At 49.0% G+C, this 16,082-nt stretch overlaps 1 protein-coding gene across 5 annotated transcripts in view; it reads left to right on the top strand.

Annotated features, from left to right (window-relative positions):
* TMEM120B (transmembrane protein 120B) overlaps positions 1-16,082 on the top strand; it is a 45,656-nt gene that overhangs the window by 24,025 nt on the left and 5,549 nt on the right. For all 5 annotated transcript variants that reach the window (XM_061384744.1, XM_061384743.1, XM_061384745.1 and 2 more), the window contains 5 exons: positions 2,119-2,178; positions 2,774-2,869; positions 5,974-6,063; positions 14,425-14,490; positions 14,990-15,051. In XM_061384744.1, coding sequence (XP_061240728.1) covers positions 2,119-2,178; positions 2,774-2,869; positions 5,974-6,063; positions 14,425-14,490; positions 14,990-15,051 — 374 coding nt within the window. The remainder of the gene's footprint in view (positions 1-2,118; positions 2,179-2,773; positions 2,870-5,973; positions 6,064-14,424; positions 14,491-14,989; positions 15,052-16,082) is intronic.

Here is a 16,082-nt window from a genome sequence, read left to right as displayed (position 1 = left end):
TCTGTAGGTAGGACTGGATACTGTTAAACTGTGTCCCTATTTATTTATTTATTTTTACTCTGTTTTGCAGTGTGTGAATTTTATTCTCAGGCAGGCTTCCTCCACAAGCTGGCCCCAGCAGCTCTGGGTTTGCTTTCTACCTGCTTAGCAAATCCAGTACAGAAAGCCTCTTTGTTCTGTAGGAGTTCTGGGAAAAGTCCTCTTATTGATTCTCATTGGCCTAGATTGTGTTCCATGATCATGATTGACCCAATCAGGAGGTTGCACCGCTTTGACTGGGGGAACCTGGGTCATGTGCCTTACCCTAGAGCCTAGGGGGAAAGGTGATTCTCTGAAGGGAAATTATACTGCCCTTCCAGGAGGTAGGGACTATATGCTAGGTGAGAAAAATAGATGGTTTTCTGACACCTCTGCTCTAGATGCACAAGACTGGAAATCTACCTAGATTTTGCCCATAGCTGGAAGAAGGCTTTTCTGTTCCCTTTTCTCCTCTCAAACTTCTGTGTATCCTTCAAAGCCCAGTTCACATGTTACTCCCTCAGTGAAGTCTTTCTAAACCCCTCTCTCCCTCTGTGGAATTAACTTGTCTTCCCCTGAGATCTCCTAACCCTTTATTTTCACCTTTATTAATTAGCATGTTAGGGGCTTCCCAGGTGGCTCAGTGGTAAAGAATCCACCTGCTCAGTGGTAAAGAATCCTGCCAGTGCAGGACCAGCAGGAGACACTGGGTTGGAAGGATCCCCTGGAAAAGGAAATGGCTCCCTACTCCAGTATTCTTGCCTGGGAAACCCCACGGGCAGAGAAGCCTTGGGGGGCTACAGTCCATGGGGTTGCAAAGAGTCGGACGTGACTGAGCATGCATGTACATAACATGTTAGAGTACAGGCTGTTGTAACAGAAGCATCATGGCACAGTGGCTCAAACATGCGAGGCTTTTGTCTCTCACACACAACAGTTCAGAGGTGAGTGGGCCAAGAATGTTGGGCTCCTAAGGTCACCTAGGAACTTGGTCCTTGCTGCTTACTTACTACTCACCACTTCTTTAGGAGTTATTCTCATCTGCATGGCCAACGCTGGGTCACACCATTGCATTCTCAGCAAGCAGGAAAGAGTCAGGCTGTGGAGGGCAATCAGATCCCTTTTTACAAAAATGTTTGCCATTTCCTCGTGAAGCCAAACACATACATACCATACGACCCAGAAATTCCACTCCTGGGTGTATATACACTCAGTGGAAATGAGTGCTGAACGTTCACAACAAGGAAGCCAGACATAAAAGGCCACATATCACAGGAGCCTGTTTACATGAAATGTCAAGAATAGACAAATCCACAGAAACAGAAAGTAGATTAGTGGTTGCCAGGGGCTGAAGGAGTGAATGCTAGTGGGTAAGGACTTTCTTCTTGGGGTGTTGAAATTTCATGTTCTGGGATTAGGTGACACTGATGTTTGCACACCGTTGTAAATATACTTGAAACCATTAAATTGTATAATTTGTTTTTAATGTAAACATTTTTTATGAGCTCACATTATTTTATTTATTTTTTAGATGAGGTAGACATAGCAATTTGATATTTCTGTACAGTACAAAATAATCACCACTAAGCTGTATGCTTATTTTTTATTTTATTTTTTAAAAATATTTAGCTGCAAGGGAGGCTGGGAAACATGGTTGTAAGCCAGCTAAAATGGGGAGAGATGGGTTAATCATGACAGTCCTGACAGTTGCCATGTTCTCTAGTTAATCATTTTCATTCTCATATGATGTGAGAACTTTACCGTTGAGCTTAGCACCTCGTTTTCTAATATCTGGTGCTCAGTGCCATGCTTATTGTGCGTGCGTGCTCAGTCGCTCAGTCATGTCTGACTCTGTAGCCCAACACGCTCCTCTGTCCATGGGATTTCCCAGGCAAGAATACTGGAGTAGATGGCCATTGCCTCTTCCAGGGGATCTTCCTGACCCAGGGATTGAGCCCACATTTCCTGTATTGACATCGGGTTCTTGACCACTGGGCCACCTGGGAAGCCCTTGCCATGCTTATTAAGTTTGCATATTTTTGGCTGGGGCCCACTCCTGGGGTTGTTGGCGCGGTGGCCCTCACAGGTCTTTCCTTTCAGGCTCTACTTGAATCTGGTTCTCGGTAATGTGAATGTGACCCTTCTTAGCAACCAGGCCAAGTGAGTATCCCAGGCACCCCTCCACCTGACTTTATGGAATCCTGGCATTTTGCTCTTTCAGCTCAAGAGAGATGGGACCAAGCTAGTTTTTGCATTAAAAAAAAAATGTTCACAGCTGGGACGCTGGCTTTTGGTCTTTCCGACAGTCTCTTCCTTAGTATGTAGACCACCTGGGGGAGGTTTCCTTCCTTCCTTCACAGAGTCAGTATGTGGTGTGGACTGGACTGCCAGTTTCCCATGAGAAATGGGCCCCCTGTCGCATTCCATGCCTTATCACACACATTCCTCCTGGGACGTAGGCAGTCCTGGCTACCCCAAATGTATCCCATTTCCAGGGAAAATGGAGCTGTGGCTTTTCCACTACTGTAGGTAGTTGAGGAGGAGACCCTATCTCAGCTCCCTGCCCATCACGGGCTCAAAACCTTAAACCCAGGAGTCCAGGGACAAAGGAAGCTTTGCACACTGGCCCTCTTTCCCTATCGATCATCACCATTAATTCGAAATCTCTCCCTTAGTTTGATCTAGCAGGCCAGGGATCCGGTGGGGTGATGGATTATAGTGATGTGACCTTTCCTGGGGGTGTCTGTCACTACAGATTTGCCTACAAGGATGAGTATGAGAAGTTCAAGCTCTACCTGACCATCATCCTGCTCCTGGGTGCTGTGGCATGTCGATTTTTCCTTCACTACAGGTGATGGGGTGTGTTGGTGTGTGTGCAGGGGTGAGGGAGGAGGGCCATCAGAGAAGGATCCAGGGTTTCTCTTGCATCTCCTCGTTTGGTGTGATAAGGTATAGGGTAGAGAATGACCATTTCTTACAGGAAATAGTTCTGTCTGCCTTACAGCCATCCAACAAATATCTACTGAATGGTTGCTAAAGAGGCCTTATAACGTAGTAGTTAAGAAAGAGCCCAGTGTGGTCCATCCATACAATGGAATATTATTTGGCCACAAAAAGAACTGAAGTACTGACACGTGCTATAACATGGATGAAGCCTGAAAACATGGTGCTGAGTCAAAGAGCCCAGAGGCAGAAGGCCACTCACTGTGTGCTCCCATTCATATAAAATGTCCAGAACAGGCAGACTCTAGAGACAGAAAACAGATCAGTGGTTGCCAGGGGGTGGTGAGGAGGCAAATAGGGAGTGACTGCTAAGGGCCACAGGATTTTTTTTTTTTTTTGGAGTGGTGAGAATGTTCTGGAATTAGATAGTGATGATGGATGCACAACTCAGTGAATATACTGAAAACACACTGGCTTGTATCCTTGAAAAGGGTGAATTTTATGGTATGTGAATTGTATCTCAGTTACAGAAATAAAGGTGGTAGCGGGTAGGATGGGGAGCAAAAAAGAGGAAGGAAGGAAGGAAAGAAAAAGAGATAGACCACAGACTTCTTGGGTTTGAATCCTGCCTTCGAGACCTACTGGCTGTCAGATGGGCAGGTTGCCTCTGGGTGCCTCAGTCTCCCTCGCTGTAAAATGAGGGTGACACCAGACCCTGCCTCACTGGGTGGTTGTGACAGCTGAGTGCATTAACACTGCACGTGGCTGTGCCCAGCGCCTGACACCCAGTGGCACGGTCGAGAGGGTCAGCTGCTCCATTTGAGTGGGACAAGGGAGGTGAGCCAAAGCCACGATCCCCCAGGGGGTTTTGTTTCCCCCTGCTCTGGCCCCGGGTTTCCTGCCCTGAGGGGAGGCAGCCAAGTGTGGCTTGGGCATTTGGCCCACGTGTCAAGGGTTTATTTCCTGGCAGGAGCTTGGCTGGGAGTCCAGTTGCTGGGCTGCCCACTTGAGTGTCCAAACAAAGGTTCTTTCAGGCCCTGAGCCCGTGCCTGCCTGCTGCCGTGGGCCAGGGCAGCTTCCCTGGAGGGCAGAGGGTGCTCATGTCAGTCATACCCACTCACGTGCCCCCAGAAAGGGGGCAGAAGTTCTTGACGTGCAACCAGATTTCCTGGTGCTCGGACTTCTGGGGCCCTCAGAGGACAAACCTGTGGTGTGCGGTTGAGTGCTGAGGCTCACTGAGGGCCTGGCATCACCGTGTCTCCCATCCCTTTCTGTATTCATTCCCTGGGGCTGTCGTAACAAGGCACCACAAGCTGGGTGGCTTAGAACAACAGAAGTGTATTTTCTCATAGTTGTGGAGGCCAGAAATCTGAAATCAAGGTTGGAATCATGGTTGGCAGAACCACACTCACTCTAAAGACTAAAGGAGGAGCCTTCCTTGCCTCTCCCAGCTGCTGGTAGTGGCTGGCCATCCTTGGCATTCCCTTGGCTTAAGGCTGTTTCACTCTAGTCTGTCGTTATGGCCCTCTGCCCTGCGGCCCTGTATCTCTCTCCTGGTCTTCTTATAGGGAGACCCTAACCCATTATCTCCTCATCTTCACTAATTATATTTACAAAGACCCTGTTTCCAAATCAAGTTATATTCTGAGGTTCTGGATGGATTTGAATTTGAGCAGGGGGGAACACTGTTTAGCTGACTACACCTTCAATGGCTTAAAAAAGGCCGAGAGCGGGGAGCTGGATGGGCAGCACATCTCTGAACCTCAGTTTCCTTATCTGTAAAATGGGAAGTTGTTGCTCAGTCGCTAAGTCGTGTCTGACCCTTTGAGACCCTGTGGACTGCAGCACGCCAGGCTTCCTTGTCCTTTACTATCTCCTGGAGTTTGCTCAAACTCATGTCCATTGCATCAGTGATGCCATCCAACCATCTCATCCTCTGATGCCCCCTTCTCCTTTTGCCCTCAGTCTTTCCCAGCTCCATTGCTCAAACTCATGTCCATTGAGTCAGTGATGGCATCCAACCATCTCATCCTCTGACACCCCCTTCTCCTCTTGCCCTCAATCTTTCCCAGCATCAGGATGTTTTCCAATGAGTCAGCTCTTCACATCAGGTGGCCAAAGTATTGGAGTTTCAGCATCAGTCCTTCCAATGAATATTCAGGGTTGGTTTCCTTTAGGAGTGACTGGTTTGATCTCAAGGGACTCTCAAGAGTCTTCACCAGCACCAAAATTCAAAAGCATCAATTCTTCGGTGCTCAGCCTTCTTTATGGTCCAACTCTCACATCTGAACATGACTACTGGAAAAACCATAGCTTTGACTAGACGGACTTTTGTTGGCAAAGTGACGTCTCTGCTTTTTAATACACTGTCTAGGTTTGTCATAGCTTTTCTTCCAAGGAGCAAGCGTCTTTGAATTTCAGAAATGGGAAATAATACTGTCTTTGTTTGGGTTTCCCCAGAAGAAATCCCCCAAGAAAAGCATTTGAGTGCCAATAATTTATTCAGGAGGTGATCCCAGGAAACACTGGTAGGGGAATGGAAGTGAGACAGGTAGGGTTATCCTGTGGGAACCTGGAGTTCAGTGCTGCTGGGGAGTAGGGGGCAGCAAAGGACGGGCTGCAGTTATTCCCCCTTGAGGGAGTGGGTGGCATTTATCCTCCAACTGCTGTCTGCTGTCAGTTAAGGGAGGCTTGACTCTCAGAGTATTGCAACCTGTAGCATTTATGGTATAATTGTCTACAAAATTAAAAATGGAACAATGTAAGTGAGCATAATAGGTACAATTATCCATTTCCACAGCCAAATTTAGTTATTACCAGCACTCAGGAAGGCACATTTCCGTATATTGAACTTTCAAGGCCCTACTCAAGTGCCATCCCTTCTTTGGGGACTTCCTTGTCCTGGTTTGCTGTTCAGTTGTGCGTGTGCTGGGGGTGGAGGTGGGGCGGGGGGACAGCTGTCCCTGGTTTCTCATGTCTGTACCCCTCCCTGGGGCTGTTTCTCTATGCCAGGGTGACAGATGAAGTCTTTAACTTCCTGCTCGTATGGTATTACTGCACCCTGACAATTCGGGAGAGCATTCTTATCAGCAACGGCTCGAGGTAACAGGGGGCCCAGCTTTGCAGGGTGGTGCGGGGGAGCCAGAGGGAAATCTGTCATGGAGGTGAGAGCTATCACCCTCGCCTTGCACCCCCTTCCTCCATGTGGGGTGGGGGTATTCATGACTGTTGAGAACCAGGGAGGAGGAAAACGGTGTCTGCTGCTGCAGCTTCACTTGCAATGGTTAGTCTCTTGCTTACAAGAAACCCTAACTCAAATAAATGAGTTTAGCACAATAGGAAGTTTATTTTCTCACATTAAGGAGTGGGTCCATTAGTGCTGAGTTCAGGTAAGGCTTAATCCAGGCGTTCAGACAGTGTCATCAGGACCCAGTTTCTATCTCTCAACCATACCTTCTACTGTGTTCTTTTGGTCTCGGGTTCCAGGTAGGAGCACCCAGCAGCTCCAGGCTCACATCTTCATTTCTAGCATTCCCAGCAAAATAAGGCACATTCCTGTCTCCCAGGAGTCTCACTGGCTCCTGTTGGCACTCACTGATTATCTCTGAGCCAGTCGCTGTGGCCAGAGACTGCACTGCTGTGATTGGCTGGTTGTGAGCCTTGTGCCCACCCCCAGGGCTGTCAACCAGCACCTCAAAGCTGAGTGTCAGGAGAGGAATGATTCCCTGGAGGAAAGTGAATGGTCACCAGAAGGTTGAATGGGTTCTGGTGAGAAAAGTGGAAGGTCCCCGAGAGAGAGATTAGAGTATCAGGACTGAGTTAAGACCCACGACTTGCCACTTGTAGGACCCATTTCCCATAGGTCTGATGCCTTTTGAGGGTGTCCATTTGAACCCCTGCATACCATTCTTGGCCCTGTTTTTCCTGAAACAAAAAGTAACAACCTCTCGACCCTCCCCACTTCCTTCTTCCTGGAGGCTGGTAAGGAACGGCCAGGAGCTGTGTATTTAAGATTGGGGTGTTTGCCAAACCCCCAAATAATTTGCTACCTTCTCACTTCTCTGCCAGTGGTCTCTCACGGCATATCCCTGCCCCGCCGGGCCTTACCCTGACCATAGAGCTGAGAGGTAAGGACCAGGGGAAACAGCTCTTCTTAGGTATGCAGCCCTGTAGCGTGTAACCCTTTAGAAAAGATCAGTGTTTCTCAAACTGCGCTCATCCTTTGCCATGTCCAGCATCACCTGGATGATAGTTTTTTCACAATTTAAATCCACCGTCTCTCTGTTTCTCTTTTTAATTAAATAAATGTGAATTTATTTTAAAAGGAAACTTTTATTTTACCACCATACGTGGAAAACCAGCATCAATTGCAGGAAAGAGGAAATAGTGTAAAAATAGAATTTCATTTTCATTGTCTAATTTATTGAAGTCAATGATTCCTGCTTCCTGAAGGCTCTGAGCCTGAGGCTTGCTATCTCTCTTACTTGTGTGTACATGTGTTAAAAGGGAGATGAGCAGATCTCTATGTATGTATGTATGTATGTGTTAATTGCTCGGTCGTGTCCAACTCTTTGTGACCCCATGGACTACAGCCCACCAGGCTCCTCTGTCATGGCATTCTCCAGGCAAGAATACTGGAGTGGGTTGCCATTCCCTTCTCCAGGGAATCTTCCCAATCCAGGGATTGAACCTGGGTCTCCTGCATTGCAGGCAGATTCTTTACCATCTGAGCCACCTGGGAAGCCCAAGAACAGGGGATTTTGTAAATTAAAGATGTCCTGGCATTTAACCTAGACTGTCTCCCTGACTTAATCGGGAGAATGGAAAGAACAGGACTGATGACTTCTCACCACATGATTCAGTATCATCTAGTGTTACACTCAGATACCATCTAAAACTTGATGGTACATGCCCCATGCTTTGGGAAACACTGAAGTTGAAAATCCTACCAAATCAATAACATTTGTAGTTTTCCTTAATTTTGGAGATTGTATCTTCCTGCTTTGGGGCATGGTTGGAGGGGACCCAGGGTAGTACATAGTGGAGAAATGGGCCCAGGGCAATGGGCCAAGCTTTCTTGTTACTAATTCTCTTCATGCTCCCCTGGGCTTGGTGTTGGGAGTTTCCTCCTCCTGATGGACTCATATTAAGAATGTTCAGGGGCATGCTACATCTCTAACAGTCACTAACACTTTAATAAGAGTTACTCTTGTCCCTTTTTTCTTGTATGACAGACTGTGGGTGGGGGGGTTCCCTGAGTGAAGGGAACAGGTCTGAGTCGAGGTCCCTGTAAGTGTGGAGCATACCCAGAAAACAGGGAGGAGGACTAAAGGGGGAAAGTAGGGGTCCAGAGCCACCTCACTTGCCTGACACCTTAGTGGGGCCTTCTCTGGGGCCTCCCTAGGGCTTGTGCTCTGATGGGACAACAGGAAGGGCTGTCACTGAGCTGGTAATGCAAAGCTTTGTGTGTGGTCCAATCTGTCCCCGACCTGCCGTTTATTACGCATTTATTTTATGTATTTTACATTTTATTTTATTTTGCTGTGCCACGCAGCATGTGGGATCTTAGTTCCTTGACCAGGGATCAAACCTGTGCCCCCTGCAGTGAAAGTGCGGAGTCCTAACCACTGGACCACCAGGAAGTCCGCATTACACTTTCATGAGCAACTTCTAAGTACCAGACACTGAGTAGGGAGGGACTCCAAGATAGGTCCCACGTGGAGCCTTTTGGGAGCACTCATAGGGGTTCTTTAGAAGACCATTCATGGCAAATATGCTTCGGGAAGGTCAAGTTGCTTCAGGAATCACACTCCCCTAGGCCTGCCTCCCCAGTCTGGCCTTCGGCACAGATTCGGATGTGTTGGTGGTGGGGACCGTGGGATGAGCGGGGTGGGCTTGTATGGATGTCTTATTTTCTGGAATGACTATGGGAGTTGTGGTCAATTTGTGGGAGAGGGAGGCATGGCAGGTGGACCAAAGTTGGGTGATTAAAATTTGTGACTCGTCCTCAACGTCTGTTGAATAGTTAGCCTCCATCCTCCCCCTCTCCTTCTCAGAGCGGATTTTTCTCCTGAGGGTGGGCACGGGAGATGCCTGTGAGGTTTCCCCTCACACTTGGCCCTTATTAGGGAATAGCTAAGAAACCAGTTCAAGAACGCTCAGTGAGGAGGAGGCAGGGGTCCAGTTTGGGATGAAGGCTGCCTTTCTCTGAAGTGTCCCACGGCCAGCTCTGGAGCTCACAGTGGGTACCCAGTGAGTGCCCCAGAGTCTGTGTAGAAATGAACTGAACCCAAGCTCTGTAGTGAAGGAAGTTCGTTGGGGTCATCTTGGTGTTGGAGAGACAGCTGAACCTGAGCCAGATAGACTTCCTGGAGGCTTGCTGCCCAGTTTTGGCCTGATTGAACCTCTTTTATCCTGTTTCCAGTTGCATCCAAGACCTGAATTAGGGGTGTGTTGGGGGGAAGCAAGCTTTGAGAGGTGGGTGTGTAGGGGAACGCCCGCATCATGGGATGGAGCCACCCGTGGTTTGTGTCTGATGTTTCCCATGTGAGATGTAGCTCCTTAGCTTAGAGCCATAAGTAAGTCAGCTTCCCTTCCAGATTTTGCAAATGATGGAAAACCACCTGATAGGAGTAAACATGAAAGGGTATTTATTGGAGCATATAAATAGTTCAGGGGGGTCCAGAGCGCTCAAACAATGTTAATTTAACCGGCCTCCTCCTCCTCCCTTTTCCTTTCCTGCTACCTCCTGCCCTGGCTCCCAGCAGCCCAGACCAGCACCCACAGGGATCAGCAATCCCAGAGGAAAGAGCATCTTTCCTCTACTGGTCCAGGGGCAGTAGGGTCTTGAGACAGACTTCTGATTGGCCAGACTCAGGTCACATGCTCATCCCTGAACCAATCACTGTGCTGGAGTGATTTAGCATCTCCATTGGCTGACTCCGGGTCATGTGCCCAGTTATCTTCGCTCCACCACCCAGACTGTGGCGGTGAGGTAGTTCCCCCAAGGAAAGACAAAGGGGAGAAGTGGAACAGGGAGTGATTAACAGACAGACAAAACAGCAGATGTCCTCTGCAGTAGTTCCGGGATAGAATGAATAATGAATCAGAAATCACGTTGCCTTTTCTGGCAAGCCAGCCCACCAGTGCCCAGAACGAATGGGTTTTTGTAAGGGCCTTTCCTAGGATACAGAGGGGTGGGGTGGCAGAGGAGAGAGGGAGCCTTGGTGTAGAAGCCATTCCCTGAGTCATGCCCAGATGACCTGAAGCTCAAAGCCAGAGAGAGCCAGGGGTTGACTAGTGACTGGTGCCTGGATCTTACGCTAAGGTGTCCTGAAGGGAGCTCTCCAGGCACAATCCCCAGATATCAGAACATGCTGTTCCTACTACATTCAGCTATGCAGTGTGCCGGCCTTCCTGGAGTACCTACTGTCTGCTCATTTAAAAGGCCACAAGCTCCTGCAGGCTTCGTTTCTGGGGCAAAACGGACCCTAGAGATAGACTGCTGAAGGGTGAAGGTGTCTTTCTGGAGCGGTACAAATGTCCTAAAACTGACTTTGGTCATGTTTGCACAACTTTGTGAGTACACTGACTTGTATACTTTAAATGGGTGGATTGTACGGTATCTGACTGACATCACAATAAAACTTACATAAATACACACACACACACTGGTACGTGTGGAGCACCAGTTCAGAGCCCTGGGGTATGCAGACGGACAATGGGGCTGGCGAATGCACACTGGGAAAGAGGACATTTTTAGCCTCTCCCAGTGCCACTGAGCTGTGTTTATTGGTGGCGTCTGTCAGCGCTGGGCTGTGGGCACAGTGAACTGTGAAATTAGAAGCTGCTGCTCAGCCAGGCTTGCTGCTGAGAGCCTGTGTCTGGCTCTGGCCCTTCCTGGACAGGGAGCGGGTATTTCTCTGGGGACCTTTGGTAGGTAGGACAGAGAACGGGGGCTTGCCAGGCCTCCAGGGCTTGCAGAGATGTGTTGGTTGCTCTTCAAGATGAAGGTCTAAGGATGGGGCCAGTTATCTTTTCAGTCAGAAACCAAGGTTCTTCAGAGACACTGACAGGCAGGGCAGGGACACAGGGAAGGGAGATTGGGAACCAGGAAGTGGACAGATGTCCCATCCTGTCCTGTGAACTCATGTGGCACCTGCGTCAGTCTCCTGTCCAGTCTGTCCTGGTGGCATCTATACCAGCTGCACTTCTTGAACATCACTTTTTTCATTTCAGAATTTATTGAGTACCTACTGTTTACCAGGTGCTGTTAGTGCTAGGAATAAAAAGCCTCCTAAAACCTTGTTTCTCCTCATAACCACTCAAGCATCCACAGGCTGTTGCCCAAACACCTAGTTTATGACCAGACTTTTTTTGCGGCTGTATCGTGTGGCACATGGGATCTTAATTCCTGACCAGGGATTAAACCCGCAGTCCCTGCGTTGGAAGTGTGGAGTCTTAACCCCTAGGCTGCTAGGGAAGTCTCTTTCATTTATTTTCTTTCTTTCTCTTCCTTTCTCCTTTCTCCTTCCCTTCCTTCCTTCCTTCCCAGAACTACTGAAGGGCTTCCCAGATGGCTCAGTGGTAAAGAATCTGCCTGCCAGTGCAGGACACACAAGAGATAAGGATTCAGTCCCTGGGTCGGGAAGACCCCCTGGAGAAGGAAATGGCAACCCACTCCAGTACTCTTGCCTGGGAAATCCCATGGACAGAGGAGCCTGGTGGGCTACAGTTCATGGGGTCACAGAGATTCAGACGGGACCAAGTGACTGAGCACACACACACTCATTGAAGGGCTTCGAAGAGAAGAGAGGAGTAAGATGCTGTGCCTACCCTTACAATGTTTATGTCCAGGTTGGAAGGTCTTAAGACAACTCAAATCCACTTATTAGGACAGTGCAAACGAAAACCTCAACAACACACCGATTTTCACATAATAAGATTGGGAGAAATTTTAAAATTAGGTATTCCGTGTTGCTGAGGGTTTGGGGAACTCGATAGTCTCTACTGCTGATGGGAGGGTAAATTGGGAATTGCTGTTTTGGAAGGTAATTTGAGAAATTACCACGCACGCGCCCTCTGAGCTAGCCATCCTGCATACTTACTTCCTGGTAGCCGCCGTGGAGAAATGCCGTCAGGACACAGGGGACTTCCACAGGATGTATGGCAACATGAAGGGTGACTGTGACAGTTCGGGAATGGCTGAGTAGACTACGGCAGAGCAGACACATCCTGAAATGCCGTGTCACATTTAAGAAGTCGGTGGCAGGTCTGTAGATACAGGCCTGGAGTCAAGACAAGGAAGCAAGTCGCAGGATGATTTTAGTTAAAGTCTAAAAAAAAAATTTTTTTTTTTAATTTAATAAAAGGGACTTCTTGGAACTTTCCTGACAAAGACAGCATACTCCCAATGCAGGGGGCCCAGGTTTGATCCTGGTCAGGGAACTAGATCCCACATGCCACAGCTAAGGTCCGATGCAGTGGAATAAATAAATAAATTTTAAAAGAGAGGGCTTCCTTGTGGTCCAGTGGTTAAGACTCTGAGCATGCAATATAGGGGAACAGGGATTTGATCCCTGGTCGGGGAACTAAGGTCCCACATGCTACACGGCTCAGCCCAAAACAATTTAAAGAAAGAAAAAAAAACATCTAATCCATCAGCTCATCCCCTAAACCAGCAGATCCTCAGGTGCCTCCATTTGGAGCCCATCTCCCCACTTGGCCCCCTCTCCAGTTATCTCCCAAGAGAGTGTTCTGGAAAGACGAAGGTTAACTTCTTCTCCCACATGGGTGCTTCCCGTGTCCCAGTCCCTGGTATCCCAGGGTGCATTTGGCAAAGCAGATTGCTGCCTCCTCATGTTCTGATCACTGAGCTCCTGGAGGAGGCCTGGGGAGGCCAGCAGAGGCCTGAGACACACTCTGGGACCTTGAAGAATAAAGACTGCCTGTGACACTGGAGAGGGGGTGACAGCCAGGCTCCCTGCCCCTCTTTGGAGTGATAGCCCTGAGCCAGGGGAGCGCTGGGTTCTTCTTATTTATTTGGCTGCCCTGGGTCTTAGTTGCAGCCCCTGGGATCTTCAGTCTTCATTTTGCCACGGGGCATCTTTAGTTGCAGCAGGCAAACTCAGCTGCACCACGTGGGATCTAGTTCCCCGACCAAGGATCCAACAGGAGCCCCCGGCTTTGGGAGCGAGGAATCGGCCATGGACCACTAGGGAAGTCCCAGGGCTGGGTTCTGACTGCGGGGTCCCGGCAGCTTGTGGACTGGATGAGTGAAGTCCAGGGCTGGGCGAGGGCCTGCTGTAGACAGAGGAGCAGATGAGCCTGGGGCCTGGGGCCCGAGAGCAGCTGTGTCTGGGATGGAGTGAGGCACTTTGTGTACAGTCTGTCGTTCCTCTGCGAACGTGGGGTTAACAGCTAGCTACAGCTCTGTGTAAACGTGTGCGAGTGTTCTGTGTTTATTCAGCATGCTCGTGGAGCACCTGCTCTAAGCCAGGTGTCACGATACAGATGAACAGACAGTATCTCTGCTCTTTTGAGTGGGGAAGGGGGTTCAGAAACAAATGAGGAAAGAATGATAATTTTAGGTAGTGATAAGCACCGTGAAGAAAATGAAGCAGGGTAACTTGATCCAGAGTGGGGCTGTCTAGCTGTTGCAGATAAGGGGGTCAGGGAAGGCCTCTTGGAGGAGGTGACAGTTGGTCCGCAAACTTGAATTTGGACCAGGAGCCAGGCCGGCCAAGATCTTGGAGCAGAGAGAATGGCAAGTTTGAAGACCCCGTTAGTCTGCTCAGGCTGCCATGACAAAGTATCACAGACTATGGGACCTAAACAACAGAATGTATTGGTTCTGGAGGCTAGAAGTTCAGGATCAGGGTGCTGGCAGGTTTTCCCTGGGACCACGCCTTGGCGTGCAGAGGGCCACTGCATCCTCACAGGGCCTATTCTCCGTGTGCATGCACTCCGCTCCAGTCTCTTCCTCTGCTTGTAAGGACACCGAGCCTATCATATTAGGGCCCCACCCTTGTGACCTAATTTAACCTTAATTATCTCTTTAAAAGTCCTCTCTCCAAATATAGTCACATTTTAAGGTACTGGGGTTAGAGGTCTTCAACATAGGAATTTGAGGGGAACATCATTCAGCCCATCACAGGCCCTGAGGTAGCCATGGGCTTGGTGGGTTCAAAGAAAAGGCTACCTGGAGCTCCTGAGAGTAGGGGTGAGGAGGGGCAGAGAGGCGGGTCTTGGAGTGCTGGGGAGGTTAGGGAGGTGCCCGAGTGCCTCTCTGGGTCTCTGTGTGATTGTATATCTCATAGGACAGAGGGCAAAAGTCCTGGCTTGGGTTCATTTCTTGCTCCAAGAAGCTGTCTCTGGGTTGTAGACCACTCTTCTCCCTCAACACAGGCTGGGAAGCTTGCCTTTCTCTCCCCTCCTGAGCTCTTTTCCTTCTCTTCTCTCAAGAATTAAAGGCTGGTGGGTGTCTCACCACTACGTGTCCACGTTCCTGTCCGGAGTGATGCTGACCTGGTAAGTGTCTCCTGCTTGAGCCCAGGACCTCTGCTCACTCTCCTCAGGGAGCCGGTGGATGGGAACTGGCAGTGGGCCCAAGATGCAGGGGATTTGGGGGCTGACTTTTGGGCCGAGAAGTAAAAGTGTGAGCTTACGAAGGGGCTGCAGAGCCACCCCAAGCCAACTGGGGACTTTTCCAAGGGCCACTGACTATGGTGACAGGGAGCAAGTCTGGACAGAACAAGCACAGGGACAAGACCGTGACTGATGGAGGAGGAGGAATGGGTGGGCATTTGGTCTTTGAGATGCCTACCCCCGCTCCCTTGGTTCTAGAATGTATTAAAGCAATGATGGAAATTACCTGGTCCAGCCCCAGGGACATGGTGATAAGGTAGAAACTGGGTTTAAAATCTTTTCTCTCTCTCTCTCTCTTTTGGTTGGAACAGAGATAGGATGGGGATGAACAAATGATTTCAGATTGGGGCTTTATCTTTGCTTTTCCTCCACTTCTCTGCAGGCCTAACGGACTAATTTATCAGAAGTTTCGCAATCAGTTTTTAGCGTTCTCCATTTTTCAGAGTGAGTGTCTCTTGCTCAGATTCTGGGGACGGGCACGGTGTGGCTTTCACTGGTGGAGGTTGTGTGAAGAGTGGAGGTTGTGTTTTTCTTGTGTGAAAGGAGTGGAAGGACTGGGGGAGGTCCCTGGTCGGGCAGGGAAGGGTCCCAGAAATCCAGAAGGAGCTGCCCACCATCTCTCCCCACCACTCCATCAGCTCCATCCTGCCATCCAGCCCCCTGCCCCTGGAGAGGAATGTCTACCCCCTGGAGCTCCAGTTGCTGCCTTTTTTTTCCCTGGTTCAGAATCTGACCAGTTGTGCCCCTCAGGAGCTGTGTGGTGTTGGGAGCATCAACTCTGTTTCCCTTAAAATGGACATTTATGTTCTTTTTCTTATTTAAGAAAACTCCAGATTTGTACACAATGAGGGGTTAACTCTGAGGAACAGAGATTGGATGGTTAAAGACAGGGAGAGAGTTTTACTTTTTGCCAAGTACCTGTTTGTTCCCCTTGAGTTTTATGCTGAATACATCTTACCTATTCAAAAAAATACAATTTAATTTTTAAATAAAACCCTGCGTACAAACATAAGCCAAGAAGGAAAATTATGTATAATTCCATCCTTAGGGTGTTAATAGACATATGTCCTTTTAAATATTTTCATTCATAAACACATACACACCTATAATACTGTATTATGTATAATCTACAAACATAGGATTCTTCTACACAGCTTTTTTTTATAACCTAGTTTCTATTCTTTTAACAGTTATGATGGGTATTTTTCCATGTCGACACGCAGAATTCTGCTTCCTCGTTTTTTGGGTTCAGACGTGTGTGCGTGTGGTGTGGTGTGGTGTGGCGTGGCATGGCGTGGTCTGCCTCCTCGTTTTTTGGGTTCAGACGTGTGTGTGGGTGTGGGTGGGTGTGTGGGTGTGGTGTGGTGCGGTGTGGTGTGCTACGGTGCAGTGTGTGTTGGGGGTGGGAGGAGGTTGTACCCAGGCGCCCCTGGTGTCTGGGCAGTGGAGACCTGCCGGCCTGCCGCGGAGGTGTT

Source organism: Bos javanicus, chromosome 17 (assembly GCF_032452875.1).
Source record: "Bos javanicus breed banteng chromosome 17, ARS-OSU_banteng_1.0, whole genome shotgun sequence".
NCBI classification, from domain to species: domain Eukaryota; kingdom Metazoa; phylum Chordata; class Mammalia; order Artiodactyla; family Bovidae; genus Bos; species Bos javanicus.
Note: the sequence above shows the minus strand (reverse complement) of the source record. Positions and strands in the feature narration are given on the sequence as shown.